This window comes from Copidosoma floridanum, unplaced genomic scaffold (genome assembly GCF_036245765.1).
Source record: "Copidosoma floridanum isolate Cflo_tuat_1 unplaced genomic scaffold, Cflo_Japanese_pri ptg000006l, whole genome shotgun sequence".
In the NCBI taxonomy this organism is placed as follows: domain Eukaryota; kingdom Metazoa; phylum Arthropoda; class Insecta; order Hymenoptera; family Encyrtidae; genus Copidosoma; species Copidosoma floridanum.
Window position 1 is genome coordinate 5,623,499 of NW_028321883.1, and position 22,963 is coordinate 5,646,461.

The 22,963-nt window shown below is 35.7% G+C and overlaps 1 protein-coding gene across 6 annotated transcripts in view; it reads left to right on the forward strand.

Annotated features, from left to right (window-relative positions):
* TSG101 (tumor susceptibility gene 101) overlaps positions 1-22,963 on the forward strand; it is a 155,678-nt gene that overhangs the window by 44,808 nt on the left and 87,907 nt on the right. For all 6 annotated transcript variants that reach the window (XM_089598384.1, XM_089598385.1, XM_089598383.1 and 3 more), the window contains exon 5: positions 3,053-3,216. In XM_089598384.1, the coding sequence (XP_089454510.1) occupies positions 3,053-3,216 (164 nt within the window). The remainder of the gene's footprint in view (positions 1-3,052; positions 3,217-22,963) is intronic.

A 22,963-nucleotide genomic window follows, 5' to 3' on the forward strand; every position in this document is an offset into this window, starting at 1 on the left:
AGGACGTCCACTCCTCGCTGGTTAAGCCGGCGCTTTCTGCTGACGCCTGGCATCAGATTCACTAATCCCTACCTATGGCCCTAACACTTTTTCGCATTTACCCAGGCCTGAAGACCTGTGTGGCAAGGAAAAAACCCTGAAATTACTCTGGAGGAAAATTCCACGGAAAAACCCGCCCCGAAACAGCTGGGGTTACATAAGAACTTTTTTCGATGATAACGGTTTTTGAAAAAAATCTGCATTCACCGGGAATCGAACCCACGACTCCTAGAACAGCGTTGTATCAGTAACAAGCACTATTATTATTCCTGATGATGAAGAGGTGGCTGCGGGTAGCTTGACTTTTACCCTAGAAGTCTCCGTGTACATAGACCGTACTTCATGGAGATACGCTGCTGACCAAAGAATATCTCGTCTACAGGTCTTTCCCCGGAAAACCAACCGCTCATAGTTAGTCGGGGAAGTGGGCCTAGAAAATACTCTCTCTGAAGGTATGCTGTTGGAAACGACCACTGAGACGGAAGCCGTTGTGGCTGCCCGTGCTCCTCAGAGCTGTCTTCCCTGGCTTACATTTATAGTAAAAAATTCTCTGACAGCACTAGGCGGGATGGTGAAATGGCCACACAACTCTGAAGTGTTGGAGCAGGTTATGCTCTGGCTAGGTACGTCTCCTGGTATTCCGCCGGAGACATTATCGGTTGAAATAATTATTTATTGGTAGCACTCATCAATCCTGAAGGTTTAAGGTGGAAGTAGACCTAGGTTACTTGCCCATTGGTGAAGAGTGTCGTCCGTAAAGGGGATACCCAGCTGCACTACTATTATCGACATTCTCAATGTAGCTCGATGAACTGCCGATAGCCGACTACAGAAATTTTTGAGACGCTCCAGCCTATTATAACTACACTTATTTAATTCTGTTGCAGGTAGCTTCGATTTTATGTTGACGCCACCTAGCGGATCCTACCGAACTAAAGTGAAAAGTTGGCGTATTTTTGCAAAACTTCGAGCTTATTCATTGCTATTGTCATTAAATTTTTCAAGATAAAAACTATACTAAAATCATCTAGGAAGTGTCAAGAATCGGTATGCAAAATTTCAACAAAATCGATTCATTAGTTTTCCCAGTTAGTGATTATAGCAGTTTTAGTGACTTTGCTTTATATATTAGCAAGATAATATGTAATTGAATTTATTAATTCATATCATTAGCAAACTAGGATAAGGCATGGACTTTAAAAAGAAACTCATACATACATGTATAGATGTTATAGAACATTGTTTTCTAGTTTTATTCATATATTAATACCATTGTATATGTATGTGGATGCCGTTTCCGTTATTCTAAGTTATATTATTTTCAATCAAGACATCTCAAGGCTTTTCACCGACCTTATACATACTTGAATATTTAATATTTAATACATATTTTTATACATGTCTTGACACCACTCAAGGCGCAAATAATTGGACTTTCGACAAACAAATAATTAATAGTTAAGTTACTTATAGAAATAAGACTAAGATCATAAATAAATATACATAAATTGTATTTTAATTTATATGGGAGTATACATTTTGGTGCGCTAAGCTTTTTTTAAAAATATTAGTGATAACCTGTGTAAAAAGTTGTAATTTATTATCCATCTATATGTGCGAAAATAGTAACACATACATAAATTCTTTTAAAGGTTAAAAATTTAAAAAATTTACGTACAGCTTGAAGCAGTAGATTTCTTTGAAAAGTGTTCGCTAATTCTTATCGGAACTTTGTCAACAGGGAGAGAATTCTTTATACTTAGTATATCATTAAATGTAGGAGGAAAAATGAGATTGAAGAATGCTTCTTTTATTATTACGAAAGGAATATCGGGATCTAGAAAAGTTATAAAAATGGGAGGTTCATGCAAACAGTTCCTTATTATTGCATATAAGGGTAGATAGCCCTATCATAGACAGTCTAAAGAAAACTTCCAGAAAACTCATGTAATATTAAAGTTGTGCTTAGTTATTTTAGTGTAATTATATATATCAATAGTTTACCTTACTTATATAAGTGTACATTCTTCTGCACTGTAAAATAATTAATTAGTATATTTATCAATTAAATAAAGAAATTTATATTTGGCTTTATTATCGAGCCCCAAGACCGTCAACGTATCTTTTTACTTCTATCTTTTATTAAAATACTTTTATTGAGCCAGTGATTTAAAGTGTGTCGTAGGCTACATTATTTAATACATGTATAATAAAAAATACTTAATGCGTATACATTAACCTCACATTAATATTTCTGCAATTATACCAGTCGTATTATAGATTGAACTTGTTATATTTTTGTTGTTGACGTCAAGTTCATAAAAAGTCTCTATCATACCCTTATTCATCAACTTAGTATAATGACACTTCTGCTTCCTGTCCTACTTATTTTATGTGTGGTTTCCCATGGACAGGGAACTACACTCAGATGCCCTCAATTTCCACATAGTACAGGATGTTGCGAACAAAATGAGCCCTATTTCAAGGGTGTGTCCACAAAAGTGATTTGATACTCGCGTGTATGCCAGCTGACGTATCCGATTTCAATCAAAAAAATTATGATTTCAAATCCAACGTCACGGGAAGACTAATAGTTTCTAGAACTGTTTTAAATTTAACTTATACTTGGTAACTCATGAAAGCAGAATGAATGAACCCTTAATGTCTTTAGAAAAAAATATGGTACGTTACAAATATAATACACGATACTTTACATGGAACATGACTGATCTCATTAGATCAGTCTAAATAAAAATTTTTTTATATTTACACTGCCCGATGCATCGATGTTTTTTAAGATGAAATTTTTTCGAAGAAAGTACTCGAATTTCATATCTACCAACAAAACGTACTTAAGTGTTGGCTTACTTTTATGGTTTGATTATGACATATAATAAGCAAAATTTTGAAATGAATCATTTTTTCATGATGTTTTTCACATGTAAATCTGTTCGTAGTGATACAATAGTATACAATTTAAACACGTGCAAACTAATAATAAATACTTTTTTAGGTAATACTTATCACATACCTATTTGCATCTGGATTATGGATACTCATCCAAACAACGCACCAATGTGTTACGTTACCCCAACTCCAGAAATGAATATAAAAGTTAGCAGTTATGTTGATCACAACGGTAAAATTTACTTACCATATTTACATGAGTGGGTACCGGTAGGTAAAAATTTTACGTTCTTCGTTAGTCTTAGATTTTTATGTATGAAAATAATATATTTTGAAATATATACGAAAAACTTATTTTCGTAATTTTATAAATAATAATAATGATAATAATAATAAAAATAATAATAATAATAATAATAATAATAATAATATTAGTTTTGTTGTCCGTCTTATGGTAATAGTTCGCAACTAAAAAACCTGTAAAAACAATTTTAAGGCACAAGCGTTATATGAAATGATGTCTTACTAAAAAAAAATTTATGAATATCATCTTATCAGAATGTTCCATCAATTTTACAAACTATTCAACCTCTTTTCTAGCACTCATCTGATTCATAACACAACTTGAGCATTTTCAAGTCAAGACAAATTAATCTTGTGTTTTTATTGACAAACCAATGGTTTATTTGAAATAAAAAATAATAAAGACAAACTCATGATAATAAAATCTAGGCAGAATTAGAATACAAAACTAGTGCCTATTGATACTTATGCTTAAACGAGTAAATGAACAAAAAAAATTTTAACGTGGCCTTTTGTTTTTTATCAAGTGCTCTAAAGTAGCTATAAAAGTCGGAGGGTGAGTTTTTTTACGTCTTTTAAGCGAATGTAGAATTAAGACTTCATTCGGTGATTAAGCTGCGTGTTAGAAGTGTTCTTTTTAAGCAAATGTAAGGCTTAATTCGGTAACTAAGCTGTGTGAAAAAAGCTCGAGCAAACCACTCCACTGTAGACTTACCTAAAAAGTGAATCAAACAGGAATAAGAGAGAAAGGATCGTCGACTTGGGTTCCGAACTTAAAACTTAATGATATAATTCACATTATTAGTAAAAATCGTTTGTTTCCTGCTTTACCAAATTTATTTAATCATCAGATAAGACACAATTGGTCGTTGATTAAATTTATTTTCCTAATTCAAATATTTCAAGATTCAAAATTCAATTGATGGAAACATAATTATAGCTTTGATGAATAAATTGAATATTAAGCAAAAACAAGCAGATAACGTATGACAAAGACCTTTACAAGGACGTAAGATAAAAGACAAATAAAATACGCTTTTACTGCATTACATGAGATAGAAATTCAAGCCGTAGGTCAACGTCAGCTCGGCGCACGACACATTAACACCACTCCATACATACCACTCGGTGAAATCTAATATAACAACACCGAGTCAACGATTCAAAAGAAAAGTATACTGTAAGTAAGAGTAAATAAGGCCTTTAGGCTGGAGTCTGGTTCCTGACAAACAAAAATTAAATTTATTTGTTTGTAGAACGAATCTACGAGTTTCGCCCTTCACTTATAAGTTTGGACGTAACACCCATAAAATTCGCATGCGTTAATACGTATGGATTGAAAAAAAAAATAGAAGTAAGTTACAGAATAGTAAATTATACAGACAAGCATTATCGCATTCAAGTTTTTTAATATAAAAAAGCGCAGACAAACATTAGAGTTATTAGTTTGGCTTAAAACAGTTTGCTGAACGATTCCTCTATTTCAATAAGAGTACAGTATAGTTCAATAAAAAAAAAGGCTAAAAAGTAAACTATTTTTGTTTGGACCTAAAACAAACTATTAGAAAATCAAATAAAAAAAAAAAAAAATAAAGTTAATTTTTTTATGCAGTAAGAGAAAAGAGATAAGTTTAAGAAAATGAAAAGTAATCGCCTAAGTAGAAGACTAAAAACTAAGGGGAATCTAATCTTTAATAAAATTTTTGAATCAGTAAAGTTACAAATTATAAATATGGGTTTGTCCACTGATCCACATTTTTAAATGATAAATTTTTTGGCAATGAAAATGGTAATTATTTGATAAGATTAAAAATTTGTTTCATGTAAGGTGACATTAATTGCAAATTATATATTCCCAAAGCAATAAATATTAATTGGTGCTTTGAGAGCATAGCATGCTGCAACGAGCTCGACGACCGACGTATACTTAATCATTGAGGATGGCGTTTGTTCTGCCTGATTATTGTAAAAATATAAAGGTACAATAGTTTAATTTTAAAACTTTACTGCAAAACTACGTTAGGCCAACTAAAAAGTAGTAAGACTGTATCTTTATTACATAGTAATATACATACTGAATTTTTCTGCGTATTAAAATGAGTCACAAAAAAAAAAAAAATAGTGGTCAGTGGATGTTTAGGTACCTAAGTATGAAGTTATAATGTAACAGTATAAAATAACAATGGAAGTGTAATAATTTATTCATGGAACCTCGTATTAAAAAGCCAATAATAAAAAAAAATGAAAACTTTGAAAAAAATTTCAAAAAACAATCGAATATACAATTATTTATTTAAAAGAACAATTAATGTTTATAATCAAACCAAATGAAAGAATGTACAGTAAATTAATATCTATATTAAAAATAGGTTACGAACCACACTAAGAGAAAGTAAAAGGTTTCCTTATATTAGGACAGCTTGTGGCAGAACGGATACGATACTTGGCTAGCGTGCGAGAGATCACTGGGTCAATTCTCGTAATAAGTTTTTTTTTTTGTAAGAAAATCAATTCAAGAATTAAAATTCAAAATTTACTTTCTTCACATATATGTTTTATCGCCAATTAAATTTTTATCGTGCCGCGATTCTTCAACTGAATAAATCATTTTTTTTGCTGATCAGAGTAGTAATTCGGATGTTGTTTTATTTCGTAAGTAGTACCCGAAAATTATCAAAGGAAATCTTGTTGAACTTCCATGACGTCGATGTACGACAAAAAAAGGTATAGTTCCAGAGTCTCAGCTGATCGAGCGAATCATAGCAATATTAACAATGGGAACAGTGATACAGAAAAATGATACAAAAACAGTTTATATCAGTAATAAAAGAGTAAGAACGGAGACAAAGATTTATAGACAGAAATTTCAGAATTGGAAAAAAATAAATTGTGAAAGAAGGACTCAGTAACGAAGAAAAAAAAAGATTCTTAGTTATATGTTTAGGGGTAAACTGGGGTATGATTGCGGTTGCTCCAATTATTGCGGTAATCTCGAATGATGCGTATACTTTAATTGGACTAATGAGTTATGATGAGTAAATACTTGAAATCATTAAATCAAGTTATAGAGTACCTAATTCATTGAACTTCAGTTCCAGAATAGCCTTAAAAACTTTATATTTGCATAACAAAAAATCACGTCTGCAATAACTGGTACACACATAACCTCTTTCACTATGATGGTATTATTGCAAATACCCCGTTGATTTAGCATTGAAATTGACCACAATAATACGTGCACAATAATACATACAAGCCCGCAATAATACCAGCATTGACAACTGAACTTTAAAACCTCTTTTTAAATCAATATTCATGAGTTTATACATTTATAAAAGCGGAATCCAGCAGCTCTTGAGTCCAACAGCAATAAAAAAAAATTACAACGATTTGATGAACTGAATTTCTTAGACAAAAGTTTAAAGCTAACCACTAAAAAAACCGCAATAATACCCCTGTTTACCCCTATCTTGGAGAGTTATGCAGATGTAGAGTTGATACAAAAATTATACAAGGGCAGACTATAATGAGATTTCTGTAGTAGAAAATAGAAGTACACCGATTTAGAATCAGGGATGGAATCAGAGATTTTTAATTAAGCAAAAGATAGCTTAGGTAAACCAGACAAGTAAGCTGTTGAAATATAATTAGATGATAATTAATATAACAGAAATTTAGAGCTAGCAATTCCAAAACCAATTTGCTGTGGCAAATACATTTTTAAATAACAAACGTTTAAAAAAAACTATAGTAAAAAAAAAAGTAAGAGGCGTTTGTACTAATATACTGTTGTCTGTACTGCAATAAAAGCTTTGTTGCTTGTTCATTGATCGTCGTGTGTAACTCATGCAATCCTCTTTTTCGGTGTTCAAGATCTCTGAAATTAGAATCCTTAAGTTTAAAAAGAAAGAGCCCATGATGCTTTATAGATGTCCTGAATTCAGGGCTAACGATGGTGAAAACTCAAGCCTTCCTGAGTCTGCCCAGTCATTTCAAGAGGCGGTCAATAGGGTCAGTGAGGCAATTAAAGTGATAAAAGAGAAACAAGCTAATGTTATTTCTATGGGAGAGGATATTGACAAATTTAAATTAAATATCGATCAAATTGTTAGTGAGGTGGTAAACAGCTTGCAGCGTGATTTACAAGGTTTGAACAATGAAATTCAATTCCTGAATAAACAGTTCCTCTACTTCTGGTAACAGTGTTGACCTTTTTAATTCAAGATATGAGTTATTAGAAGTTCAATATATGATAAAAAAATATAATGATCGATCCAAAAAAATAATGTTAACATACTATTGTTTGATGTATCGAAAGACTTGGCTAAAAAATGAGTTAAAAATATTTTCTTGCCCTTTAAGATATCAACTTGACTGAGTGCCAGCAACATGTGCAGAATTGCTAGGTCTTCCAGTACTAAAATTAGACCAATTTTGATACATGCGAACACAGATCAGAGGTCAATCTTGCTCTTTGTAGATGGAAAGACTTGCCTGTTGGTTTATCAGCTGCCATGATTTGACCGTTAGTCAGACGTAATCGTTCAAAAAATTAATGATTAAGGCAACATAATTTAATACATGTTTTTTTGACGATCAATGCATAAGCACACGATCAGTAAACGCTAATCAAGAAGTGAGAATAAAACTCCAACAATGTCAGACATTCGTTTGAGCAACGTTCATTGGTCTTAACGCCAACCTCATCAGACTCAGTTTATTAACAGAAACCATTTATTTTCTTGAATTCCATTGTTTAAAAATATTTCTTAACACGAAGTATATATATATATATATATATATATATATATATATATATATATATATATATGCGCATATATATACATGCATAAATCCAATAAAACATCAAATGCAAGTAGTAAAATATAAAATGGGAATATGAATGTTTTTAAAAAATATGCACTGGCGTTGGAAATAAGAATGTGACTGTTTGCCTTGACAAAAACTTTATATATAAGAACATAGAGTTGATGTTAAGCAATACTTCTACGTACAGAACGGAAAATAGAAATTCATTAGATAATTTACACCCAGAAGTTCACAAAATTTTAACGAAACTAAACAATAAGGAATTTTTAAAATACAAATATCATAACTATCAATTAACACAAACTAATATAATTTTATCTAGATGTTATGGGTTACCAAAAATACACAAGATTTCTCTATCATATAGACCTGTTATTTCATCGATTAATTCTCCTACACGCATACTTGCCTTAAGTCTCTCTAATTCTCTTTTGAAAGTGTTTGCACAACCAGCTTCACATTTGAATAATGGCGTTGAACTTACAAAACAAATTAAAACTCTTGAAATACCGACAGAATTTATTTTTATTTCTTTAGATGTTATTTCTCTTTTCACCAACATTTCGTTAGAATCAGTCATAAACAGTTGAAAAAAGGATGATTCCCAATATTCCCTATCATATAATCATAGAATGAAATGGATACTTATTTAATAATGTTTACTTTACTTTTAATAAAAAATTTTATAAATAAATTGTTATCAGCCCAATGAGATCTCCTGTCTCTTAACTATACGCTTATTCAGTTCCAGAAGATCTTAAGACAAAAGCCCTGTGCTGGTTAAAAGAAATTCATGATGACACTTTCATATGTGTACATAAAGACCAAGCCGAAATTTGGCATGAAATGAAGAAAAAAATACATATAGTTACATCCTGAAGTCTCTAATAAAACGAAGATACGCGTCATACTTTTTTATTGCAAAATAGTTCGAAAAACGGCTTTTTTTTTTGATTTTGAAAGTTATTTCAAAAAGTATCGGTTTTACAAAAAAAATGTTTTAAGTAACAATTGTTCAGGATACAATTGTTCATATGGATTAGTGGTTTTAAAAAACCCAAAAATTTTTTTATTGCTTATTTTTAGCCCTGAAACATAGAATTGGAAAAACGGAAAAGTGAGAGAAAAAGTATCTTGAAGACGTTGGAATTTGATGAAAATCGGGTACTTTGTAGATATTCCTATTATCAACAAAGTCCCCCTAGTTTGATCTCAAAAATTCAAAATGGCGGCCTAATGCAAAGTTGTTAACTAAAAAATTGAACAAGCAGTAACTTGTGTCGCAGCGGTCCGATCGAAACCAATTTGTTGCAAGCCGTGGGTACTCATAAACCATTAGATCAGTCCTAAATTTAAAAAATTTATTGATAAACAGGATTGTTATTTTAAAAAAAGTGAAAGTGCATGTCCATATCTTGGCAAATTTTGCACTTAGAGATTTGAAATGAACTGCATGTTTTTGCGCTTATTTTTTCATGAATTTAAAAAAAAAAGTTTGTTTCGCAATTAATAGGAGCGAAGATAGATTTTTTTTTTCAATTATGATTGCTATTAAAATTTTTTTACAGTAGCGATCGCTATATACCTTATTTTGACTTCGAACCGAGCTATTTCTTTTCTGTAATTTTTACTTTACAATGAGAAATTTTTTTCAAAATGTTTATGGCAATTCTTTTGCCACAAACAGTAGTGTTAACAAACTATGCAAAATCAAGTGCCAGCCGCGGCTACTGCGTGCTTCGGCCAGCAGCGCGACTAGCATGCGCAGTACCTCGAATCTGCCCAAGCTGAGAGTCCATGAGTTTCTTTAGTTGTATTATTAATAAGCGACCAATAAATCACTCATGACGATGCGGTTTTCTCTATTCATATGTAGTTTTTCCTTAGCTACACGCTGGTGCTATTTATTTTTTCGTACGACTTCAAAACGATTAAATTAACACGTTTTGCGTGAGTAATAGGTTCACGAATCCCATATTACTTATTTTTGATAAGATCGTCAATTTCTTCCATTATTTTCTTAATATTACTCACCTTGACAACCCACACCAATGTAAAATTAAATGGTATTGGATTATGCGTGTCTTAACATTCCTTTTTAGTCTGTTATGACTGTAATAATCACAAAACCCTGAGTACTATTTTGAGATAACAACTACAAAAGACGAACCACAACATTTTCAAGTATTTATTGAAAGATAATAAATCATATTTACAGTTTTTGTATCAAGAGAAATATTCAAAAACATTTACAAAACCAACTTATTCTACTCTAGCTCTTTTTGAGCCCGGTTCCATGATAATTTCTCCATCGTCGACTTTAATTTTGCCTTCCGAATTGCTCTCTGCTGTCGAACAAGCATTCTGTACGTCATCGACTACTTGAGGAAATACATCTAATAAACTTTCATCATCAATATCTTCAAGAATTTAATGTTTTTCTATGTTGCTGTAGTTTTTTCTTTTACACTTCTTGCAGGCTACAGAGCAGTTAACTCCCCAGCGTTCGTGTATAAGTGTATGAGTTCATATACAGAAGAGGTAGGAACGTACACAGTGTAAGTACATATACCCAAATGAAAGTGTGCATATGGGTAATATTAAGTAAATAATGGAAGAAACTGACGATATTACCAAAAATGAATAATATGGGACTCGTGAACCTAATACTCACGCAAAACGTGTTAATATGACTGTTTTTAAGTCGTTGTACGAAAAAAAATAGCACCAGCGTGTAGCTGAGGAAAAAATACATTGGTATAGAGAAAACTGCATCGTCATGGGTGATTTATTGGTCCCTTAATTAATAATGCAGCTAAGGTAACTCATAGACTCACGGACCGGGCAGATTTGAGCTATTGCGCATGCTCGTCGCGCTGCTGGCCGAAGCACGCAGTACCCGTGTCTGGCGCTTGATTTTGCGTAGTTTGTTAACACTGTGGCAAAAGGATTATCGTAAACCTTTTGGAAAAAAATTTCTCATCGTAAAGTAAGTATTAAAAAAAGAAATAGCTCGGTCCAAAGTCAAAATAAGCAACACAGAGATCGCTGTGCATAATTAAGAAAAAAACCTATCTTCGCCCTTATTGGTTTTGGAACAAAATTTTTTTGTTGAAAATTCATAAAAAAATAAGCGCAAAAATATGCAATTTATTTAAAATCTTTAAGGGCAAAATTTGCCAAGATATGGACATGCATTTTTACTTTTTTTAAAATAACAATCCTGTTTATCAATAAATTTTTTGAATTTGGGACTGATCAAATAGTTTATTAGTACCCACGGCTTGCAACAAATTGGTTTCGATCAGACCGCTGCGACACAAGTTACTTCTTATTCAATTTTTTAGTTAACAATTTTGCAATAGGCCGCCATTTTGAATTTTTGCGATCGAACTTGAGGGACTTTATTAATAATAACAATATCTACAAAGTACCCGATTTTCATCAAATTCCAACGTCTTCAAGATACTTTTTCTCTCACTTTTCTGTTTTTCCAATTCTATGTTTCAGGGCTAAAAATAAGCAATAAAAAAATTTTTGGGTTTTTTAAAACCACTAATCCATATGAACAATTGTATCCTGAACAATTGTTACTTAAAACATTTTTTTTGTAAAACTGATACTTTTTGAAATAAATTTCAAAAACCAAAAAAAAGCCGTTTTTAGAACTATTTTGCAATAAAAAAGTATGACGCGTATCTTCGTTTTATTAGAGACTTCAGGATGTAACTATATGTATTTTTTTCTTTATTTCATCGGCTTTATTTCATCAGCCAAATTTCGGCTTGATAGCATTGACCACCACTTTCTCTCATTTTCATGTCTCTGGGGCCGCGACTAGTAGTGAAATGAAAATTTCTATTCTTTACAACCCATTACTTTTTAACTTTGTTCAAAAACTTTAGAAAAACTAAACATACAATTGTATCCTATTATTCAAAATAAATTGGACAATATCATCATTTTTTGTAAGGACGAAATTGATAAGCTTGATCAAACCAACGTCGTGTATCATTTCGCTTGCGATTCATATGTGGGTGAAGCAAAGAGAGCTTTGAAGAAACACCTGAATGAACATAATAGTACGAAGAAAAATGAACTTGTCATAACTTTACACATGAAAAAATTCAGTCTTAATTTTAATTTTTTCGAAAGCAAAAATTTTAGACCATGAACCAAATAGACAAAAAAAATAATATCAGAAATGTTAAACATATACCTTACTAAACACACAATTAATAGAAAAAAGGACACCTTTTTTCTCAATAATATAGATATAAACATTTTATGAATAATCTCTCCTAATTCTACATTGTTCATATGTAAATATGTTATCTGTATTCATGAGAAGCGTACATTTACAGTTTATATTTATTAACGTATACACACACATGTCTGACACTTACGATATTCGTTTTATATATATATATATATATATATATATATATATATATATATATGTGTGTGTATACACACATACACATAAATATATATATATATATATATATATATATATACTTTTATATAATTACACTTCGTGTTAAGAAATATTTTTAAACAATGAAATTCACGAAAATGAGTGTGTTTCTGATAATAAAGTGAGCCTCATGAGGTTGGCGTTAAGACCAACGAAACGTTGCTCAAACGAACATCTGACACTTTTGGAGTTTTATTCTCACTCCTTGATTAGCTCTTACTGATCGTGTGCTTATGCACTGACCGTCAAAAAAACATGTATTAAATTTTGTTGCCTCAACTATGCCTGGGGCTACGGCTACACGTAGATTGTCATTTGGTAACTTATTATTATTAGTTTTATTATTGTTTATTTGATAAAGTCTGTCCTTGCTGTATTTTTGTAGAAAAATTTCTGTAAAAACATTACAGCGTAAAATTTTTAGCTGTGTGGATATTCTTCCTGTAGTAAGATTAACCAGATAAAATAATAGCTTGATCAAATAAACCGTATACCGCATCAACTTTTGAAGATTGAAGGTGGTTTGAATCAAAATGAATTATTCTATTGGATAAATTTGGCGTAACGTAACAATTTGTGGTTGTTTTAAAGTTTTTATGTGTAATTGTTGTGTCTAATGTATTCATAGAAATTTTTTTCTCTACTTGCCAAGCGAATTTTAAGTGATATCCTGTTTATTAAAAATCTCTAAAAATAATTGTGCTTGGTCTTCATGTACACTTATGAAAGTGTCATCATGACTGTTGCGGATTGACTTGTGTGTCAATTAAGTGGACTGTATAATTTACATTGTAGCCGGACTTGTAGCGAAAGGAGAGAGGAAGATGGAAGTTGCAGGTGCGCAGCACATGGAAGGAACTTCTCGTAATAACAAAAGACTACACTTTTAACTATTAAAGAACTATATTATAATAAAGAAAAGAGGAACACATTAATAATGAATTTAACAAAGAAATGAAAAGTTAATGCGGAGTCCCATCGCACGGGTACTTTACAAAGTCAAATTAACTTTAAGGCGGTTTCACTATAAGTGGTTTAACTATTAGCGTTTTAACAATTAGCGTTTTAACTATAAGCGTTTTAACTATAAGCGGTTTAACTATTAGCGTTTTAACTATAAGCGGTTTAACTATAAGCGTTGCGACTACTTGAGCGGACAGACGTGGACTAGCGGCTCGGTGCTACACAAAAGGCCGGAATAGTCGCACGCACACACGCATACATACTCGCGCACGCTCACACGCATACTCGCGCTCTCTCTCACTCGTACAGTAGTCAGCAGACAACTGTACAACGCCGGGTTGGCAAGAGCCTTCGAGAATTTTCTCGAATCCTCAACATTCTCCCCGACCTTGCTGAACCGGAGGGGAAGCAACGAATTAAAAAACAGTCTAGGGTATCGAAGAAAATTAGATAAAGAAAAGGAAAAGAAAATACCGCACACTATGGTTAGAATTTTTAACCAATTCCAAAATAGCTCAAAACTCAAAATAAAGGAAATTAACAATTTTTCTTAAGCACTAAGCGCAGTTTTACAAAAAGAAAAAAACCATTAAAATAAGACTTACAAAATATGATAAGAGAGCGCTTTCTCTTTTACAAATCATTCGCAACTCGCACACAAAAGGATGAGTTTAGTCACGGGTCGCTCAAAGGACGCGAAAGCAGTGCGAAGTTTAACGACGCGAACCAAACCATCCCTACCAAAAAACACCTCTGTAACTCGAGCTAGCGGCCAGTGACCCGGGGGAGTATTTTCCTTTTTAATGAGCACAAGATCCCCAATCTTTAATGATCTTTGAGGTTGGCACCATTTAACTCGAGTTAATAACTGCTGCAGATACTCGGACAACCAGCGGCGCCAATACTGTTGAACCATTTGAGTCAATAGTTTCCACCGATGAAGACTAGAGATCTTGACGTCAGTTAAGTCGGGCTCAATAGCGAGAAATGAGGGTCGCATGATAAGAAAGTGAGCTGGAGTGAGGGGTAAAAGGTCCTCGGGGGAGTCAGACAAGGGGGTGATCGGCATAGAGTTGAGGCACGCTTCGACTTGGCAGAGCAGCGTGGAATACTCTACAACAGTAAGGATTTGATTTCCGATAATTCGTCTCAAATGATGCTTGACCGACTTGACAGCGGACTCCCATAATCCACCAAAATGGGGAGCAGCCGGGGGGTTGAAATGCCATCTAGTGCCACGACGAGCTATATCATTTAAAAACGGTTCGTATCGAATTACCATTTCAACCTTATCCATCAATTCCTTGGATGCGCCTACGAAATTAGTGCCTCGATCACTAAAAATGTCAGTACATTGACCTCTCCGAGCAGTGAATCTGCTAAAAGCCGCGAGGAAACTCTCTGTATCGTAACTTTCGACGAGCTCGAGGTGGACGGCGCGAGTGCAACAACACACGAATGAAACGATGTAACCCTTGAGAGTTCCTCTACCTCTCGCCTTAGACAAACGAACAGGAAACGGTCCAGCGTAATCAACGCCACATCGAGAAAACGGGGGAGCAGGGGCGACTCGGTCTTCCGGCAAATCAGCCATCTGTTGCTTGAGGGTGGGTGCAGAATAACGACGGCACGTGAAGCAGCGTGAAACGATCGAACAAACAGATTGTCGTCCACGAAGAACCCAAAACTTCTGCCTCAACGTGGTGAGCGTGAGCTGCGTATCTTCATGCAATGTGAGAAGATGATAATCACGAATGATAAGATTCGTAAGATGATCACCCGGTTGCAAAATGATGGGAAACTTGCAATGCTCAGAAAGGAGCGATCGACTCAACCTACCCCCTACTCGAAGTAAGGAATTAAACAACACCGGTTTGAGGGGAAGAAGAGAACTATTTCGAAGTAAAATAACCTCAGACTCGCTCTCTCGGTTTGTAGAGTCTTGAACGGCCTCTAAGATCTCGTACTCCTGTTTAAAGTACAACATCTGATGGCACCGAATAAGGATGAACTCAGCATTATTCAACTCGTCGGAGCTCAAAACAAGACTTTCAGCCTCAAGTAGACTACGAATTCGCAAACGAGAAAGACGGGGTCCAATGATTGGTAACGGTTCCTAAGAAATTAACGTAGTATTTAACGGCGTTGAATTTTTTAGCGACCGTCGATTGAGCACGTTATGATAAGCTTTAAAGCAAAATCTCATACAATACGTGGTAATGCGTAAGAGTTTATGTAAATTACTGAACTTCAAATATAAGGGCCAAACTTGGGGAGTTTCTCCAAAGTCGTAGCTTGGCAGGACTCTTGATCTCGCGGTCTTGTCGTTAGTTCAGGATATGTTAACTCTTTCTCGTGAAGATGATGCGGACCGTAAAACCAAGTCTCACTAGCTGATAATTGAGACGGCAACACTCCTCGAGAAGCGATATCAGCGGGATTCATTCTTCCAGGGACGTGATGCCAACACGTTAATGGAAGAAGCGTATGAATAGCGCTGCAGCGATTGGCAATGAACGTAGGCCATTTGGAAGGCTGAGAGTGCAACCAATGAATCACGTCCTTGGAGTCTGACCAAAGATGTACAGAATCAATCTTGATTGGAGAAGTATCGAGGTGGTGTTTCGCAAGCTTTGCAAGTAAGTGCGCAGCATTGAGCTCCAATTTTGGTATACTGAGCGTTTATAACGGAGCCACCTTGGATTTAGATGCAAGCAGCGAAACGAAGACTTGACCCTCCTTAACAATTCGTAAGTACAACACGGCGGCATAGGCAGCCTTAGAAGCATCCGAATAACCGTGTAATTCTAGACTAACGAACTCAGGAGAAAAATGATTCCAACGAGGAATAGTGATAGCTTTTAACTCTTGAATCTCTCTAAGCCAATGAGTCCAACGTTTAACAATCTCGCAGGGGGTTTCAGCGTCCCAGTCTAACTGCGCTAACCAAAGTTCCTGCATAATAATTTTAGCAAAAATGATTGTAGGGGATAACCAACCAAGAGGATCGAACAATTTAGCCGTAGTTGAAAGAATAGAACGTTTGGTCCAAATTTGTTTTACTTCGGGAGCATTGATTTTGTAATGGAAAACATCCTCTTTTGGATGCCAAGAAAATCCCAAAATGGACACAGAAGCTTCAAGATGGCCAAATTGATGAGGATTAGTGCTAAGCAAATGTGGAGACAAGCCAAGTAATATATTAGGATCGTTAGACGCCCATTTCCGAAGCAGGAAATTTCCTGTATCCGAGGCTCCAATCAATTCATTTACCTTTTTTACGGCGGTGGGTACATCATGTGCTCCTGAAAGTACATCATCCATATAGATCTCTTCGTTTAATACGACAGAAGCCAAAGGAAACTGAGAAGCACAATCGCTTGCTAACTGCTTAATCGTTCGACAAGCCAAATAAGGAGAACAAGCGAGGCCATACGTAATAGTCGTGAGTTGAAAACTTTTCAAGCGAGCTTGTAAATCAGATCTCCAGACAATGTGTTGGTAACGACGATCAATCTCACGAACAAGCACTTGCCTGAACATTTTCTCGATATCGGTAACAAAAGCATATCTATAATGACGCCATTTTAAGATTAAATCGAACAGATTAGGAAGTAGGTTGGGGCCGATATGAAGGAGGTCGTTAAGGGAAATTCCCTCGCTAGTCCGAGAGGAGCCATTGAAGACCGTCCTAAGTTGGGTAGTCGAGCTAGAAGCCTTGAGGACTCCGTGATGAGGGAGGTACCAACAGGGTAAAGAATGACTAACAGCTACCACATGACCCAACCCTTCATATTCATCCATAAACTTGATGTAAGCGTCTCTTAAAGGAGGATTTTTAACAAATTGATTTTCTAACGAATTTTGAACTGAGACAGCTTGATGATGAGAATCGATTTGAGATTGCTGACGAATAGTTGGGTCCTCTTTGAAGGGTAGACCGACAACGTAACGTCCATCTTCTAATCTACTAACCGTACTACGATAAAACTGCTCGCAACTCACCTCATCAGCCGAGAGGGTAGACTTGGGGTGAGGAACTTCCTCCGTTTCCCAAAATTTCTGCACTAACCGATTGAGTTCAATATCCGAAGTACAATGTTGAGAACTAACTACCAAGTTAGGGGAGTGTTTCGTGACAGAACCCGAAACGAGCCATCCCAGAGCCGTTGCAATGGCGATGGGCTCATTAACTTGGCCCTTACGAACACCGCCTTTGACAATGAGAGCATGGATATCGGCTCCCAAAAGCAAGTCAATCTTATCTTAACTAGTAAATTCTGGATCAGCTAGATCTAAACCAATCAAGTGTTGAAAACCACAATCGACCTTAATCAAAGGTGGTTGGTAAGATGGAACCTTATTGAGGACCAAAGCATTTACCTTAAACTCAACCGATGCATCTAATCGAGATTGCACTTTGAAGAAAACCTTACTTTTAGGGGTGTCAACAGGAACTCCACCTGTTCCAATGAGCTTCAGGTTACTCTTCTCTTTACTTAGCTTCAATAAATCACACAACGAGCTAGAAATTATTGAAACCTGCGTTGCTTGGTCAATCAATGCTCTGGCCATCAACCTAACACCAGTAGGACCGATAACGTAAACTCTAGCAGTAGCTAACAAAACTCCAAAACTTTTGAAACGAGAATAATGGGTCTGGTGAGTGGACTCTCCGCTCTCGACAGACTCACAATATTTTACATCAGAACAACTATTCGAGGAATCTGATGAACTAGTTTTAGCTTTGAAAAGGTCACTGTGCAACAGTGAGTGATGCCTCTTACTACAGATAGAACAGGAGCGCTCGGACTTGCAATCCTTAACTAAGTGGTGTCCAAAACAATTTAGACATAAACGAGACTTAAAAACTAGATCCTTCTTCTCATCCCAGGGCTTGGATTTAAAGGAAGGGCACTGATAAAGTGGATGATTTTTTTGACAATCAGGACAAGACGATGAAGATTTAGCCTCAGTCAGATGAGACGAACCCTTAATACTATCTCTTTTAGGTGCTGAGACCTGAGCTTTAACGTCGAGTGCTTCTAATGTAATGATTTCAGACTTAATAAAATCTCGGACTTGTTGAAGGGTGGGGGCAACAGTTGAATTACCCAAGAATCGCTGCCAATTACGTTTTGTGTTATTATCGAACCTATCGACTATCCAAGCAACGTATAAATCGGCAGAACCTAATTCTCTATTCAATGTAGCTAATGAATCGATTGGACTAATTATCTCCTTTTGAATACGCTTCAATTCAGAACAAGAGTCAAGCTTCATTTGTTTGCAAGAAAGAATAAGCGAAGTGTATGATTGGACGAGACGTCGCTGACTATCAAACGTGTTAACGAGAGTGTCCCAAGCATGCTGATACTGCTCTTCGGTGACAGGGATACCTTGAATTAAGCTAAGCGCTTCACCCGACAGATGCGCCTTCAGGATATGAAACTTGAGAATCGATGCGACATCTCTTCTATGAACGAGAGCCCTGAATAAGTCACGAAAGTGCTCCCATTCAGAATCATTCCCAGAAAATTGTGGCAATATAATTTTTGGGAGCGAAGAGTTCTCCCCAGCAGAAGCTGTGGGAGCTGGAAGGGCTGGAGGAATTGGAAGACTTGGATCAGGTGGAAACAATCTAGTTTATTCTAAAAAATCTCTTTTAACGTTAAAGTAAGCATCAATAGTAGCATTAAACAAATCCAAAGTAAAATAAACGTGCTTTTTGTCCAACCCATCCAACTTGAGAATATTCAAATGATCTACTTTGAAGTTAGAAAGATGAAATTCAACTGACTCTAAATACGAACAAGCTTTCCCTTTTGTCATATTAGCTTTACCAAGCTTCCTGAAAGTATCGAAAGCGTTGACAATTCTCTTGTGGCGCTTAAGTTGTTCGCTGTAAAGAGCCTCCATATTTCTAACTTGAATTTGGGAATTCAATTAAGCTATAAAAGTAACTAATTTTTTTTTTTTTTTTTTTTTTTATAGCGAGATAATCAAACACAACTAATAATCTATAGCATATGACTTAAATCTAATACGACAACTATTGCTGGGTTAATGCGTAACTAATACTATAATCAACGCTATGAAGTAAACGCACGCACTAAGTAAACTAAGTTAAATTATACAAATCTATAAGGGAGTACGCGAGCTCGATGAACGCATAAACAACTCAAATTGCAAAAACGAACAAAATATCTATACAGTAAACTAATAACAAGTATTTAAGAAATCGACTAGTTTATATTTATTTTGGTACGAGTTGATTTCGCACAAACTCTCTATTCGTGACTTTGACTCGAATAATAATAATCGCAAGCTCCGCGAATAAGTAGATGATACAAACAGATTTCAATACCTAAGTTTCTATTCGTAACCTTGAACGGAAGGACTAGGGTGTCTTACTGTAACAGCAGACACAGCGGGTGGCCAACAGCAGCAGGCGCGACGACAGCAGAAGATACCAAATTGATCTGCAACAGCAACAGCAGACACAGCGGGTGGCCTGCAATAGCAGGCGCGACGACAAGGAATTCTGCAGTAGCAGACGCAGCGGGTGGCCTGCAGCAGCAGGCGCGACGACAAGAAAGTCTGCAGTAGCAGACGCAGCGGGTGGCCTGCAGCAGCAGGCGCGACGACAAGAAAGTCTGTAGTAGCAGACGCAGCGGGTGGCCTGCAGCAGCAGGTGCGACGACAGCAGAGAGCTTGGTATATATATAATAATGGCGCACAAGGCCGCAGGCTGTAAAGTGAGCCACGCACTGAGTCCACGTCTGTCGAACATACGCGAATGCTTTACAAACTAAGTAGCTAAAGAGAGCAACGCGCAATACTATAAACAATAAACTACGAACCAACATTGACTAGGTAATGTATTATAGAAGCGAGAGAGATGCAACCAGCGCTCGGCTCCACAGGGGCAAAAGCGGTTTGTAAACAAGTTGACTAAGCGCGACACACTATAGTGAACGCAAGAGACGCTAAGCGCACGAGCCACACTACGCGCACGAACTACTAGTGTAAGAGTGAGAGAGACGAGACGATGAGTCGCCGCGTTGTAAAGGCAGGCCGGCGAACATGCCTCGTGGCCAAGTCAAAATGGCCGCCTAGCGATCACGATGCGAGAAAGATGTCGAGAAGGCCCATTTTCTAATACTATCAGCTCCTTCCCGCCGCCAAACATCTGGCTCGAAGGACCAAATGTTGCGGATTGACTTGTGTGTCAATTAAGTGGACTGTATAATTTAAATTGTAGCCGGACTTGTAGCGAAAGGAGAGAGAAAGATGGAAGTTGCAGGTGCGCAGCACATGGAAGGAACTTCTCGTAATAACAAAACACTACACTTTTAACTATTAAAGAACTATAATATAATAAAGAAAAGAGGAACACATTAATAATGAATTTAACAAAGAAATGAAAAGTTAATGCGGAGTCCCATCGCACGGGTACTTTACAAATTCAAATTAACTTTAAGGCGGTTTCACTATAAGCGGTTTAACTATTAGCGTTTTAACAATTAGCGTTTTAACTATAAGCGTTTTAACTATAAACGGTTTAACTATTAGCGTTTTAACTATAAGCGGTTTAACTATAAGCGTTGCGACTACTTGAGCGGACAGACGTGGACTAGCGGCTCGGTGCTACACAAAGGGCCGGAATAGTCGCACGCTCACACGCATACATACTCGCGCACGCTCACACGCATACTCGCGCTCTCTCTCACTCGTACAGTAGTCAGCAGACAACTGTACAACGCCGGGTTGGCAAGAGCCTTCGAGAATTTTCTCGAATCCTTAACAATGACTTTCTTTTAACAAGCGCAGGGCTTCTGTCTTAAGATCTTCTGAAACTGAATCAGCGTATAGTTAAGAAACAGGAGATCTCATTGGGCTGATAACAAATTTATTTATAAAATTTATTATTAAAAGTAAAGTAAACATTATTAAATAAGTATCCAGTTCATTCTATGATTATATGATAGGGAATATTGGGAATCATCTTTTTTTTAAACTGTTTATAAATGATTTTAACGAAATGTTAATAAAAAGAGAAATAACATCTAAAGAAATAAAAATAAATTCTGTCGGTATTTCAAGAGTTTTAATTTGTTTTGTAAGTTTAACGCCATTATTCAAATGTGACGCTGGTTGTGCAAACACTTTCAAAAGAGAATTAAAGAGACTTAATGCAAGTATGCGTGTAGGAGAATTAATCGATAAAATAATAGATCTATATGATAGTGAAATCTTGTGTATTTTTGATAACCCATAACATCTAGATAAAGTTGTATTAGTTTGTGTTAATTGATAGTTATGATATTTGTATTTTAAGAATTCCTTATTGTTCAGTTTCGATAAAATTTTGTAAACTTCTGGGTATAAATTATCTAATGGATTCCCGTTTTCCGTTCTGTACGTAGAAGTATTGCTTAACATCAACTCTATGTTCTTATATATAAAGTTTTTGTCAAGGCAAACAGTCACATTCTTATTTCCGACGCCAGTTCATGTTTTAAAAATATTTATGTTCCCATTTTATATTTGACTACTTGCACACGATGTTCTATTGGATTTATGTATGTACACCCAACGCCGAATGATTCAGTCTGCGTGATTTTTAGGTGTGGTAACATCGTGCGAGTCCTACGGTCGGTAAGTAGCTTGGCTAAAGTTCCGTATCTCGGACATGTGTATATTTTTGTTGTCGGAACGGATCAGTGATCTCACTCATATATAAAGCAAAGTCGCCAAAACCGTTGTAATCGCTAACCGCGAAAACTACTGAACCGATTTTGCTGAAATTTTGCATACCGGTTCTTGACACTTCCCAGATGGTTTTAGTATGGTTTTTGTCTTGAAAAATTTAATAACAATAGCAATAAATGCGCTCAAAGTCTTGCAAAAATACGCCAGCTTTTCACTTTAGTTCAGTAGGATCCGCTAGGTGGCGTCGACACAAAATCGAAGCTACCTGCAACAGAATGAAATAAGTGTAGTTATAGTAGGCTGGAGCGTCGTAGATTTTTCTGCAATCGTCGACTGGTAGTTCATCGGGAATGTTGCTAGAGTCGTGCAGCTTGGTATCCCGGTTCCCGATGACGCTTCTCTGAAGGGTAAGTGATCTAGGTCTTCACTTTTACCTGGAACCTTCAGGATTAATAAGTGCCTCTAATGAAAAATTTATTCTAACCGATAACGTCTCCGCCGGAATACCAGGCGACGGGCCTAACCAGATCATATCTTGCTCTGACACTTCAGAATTATATGGCCGTACCACAATCTGGGCTGGTGCTGTCAGAGTATTGTTACTACAAATATAAGCCAAGGAAGACAGCCCTAAAGAGTACGGGCAGCCACAACTGCCAACTTCTTAGTGGTCGTACCAACGGCATACCTACAGAGAAGGTATTCTCCAGGCCCACTTTCCCGACTAAC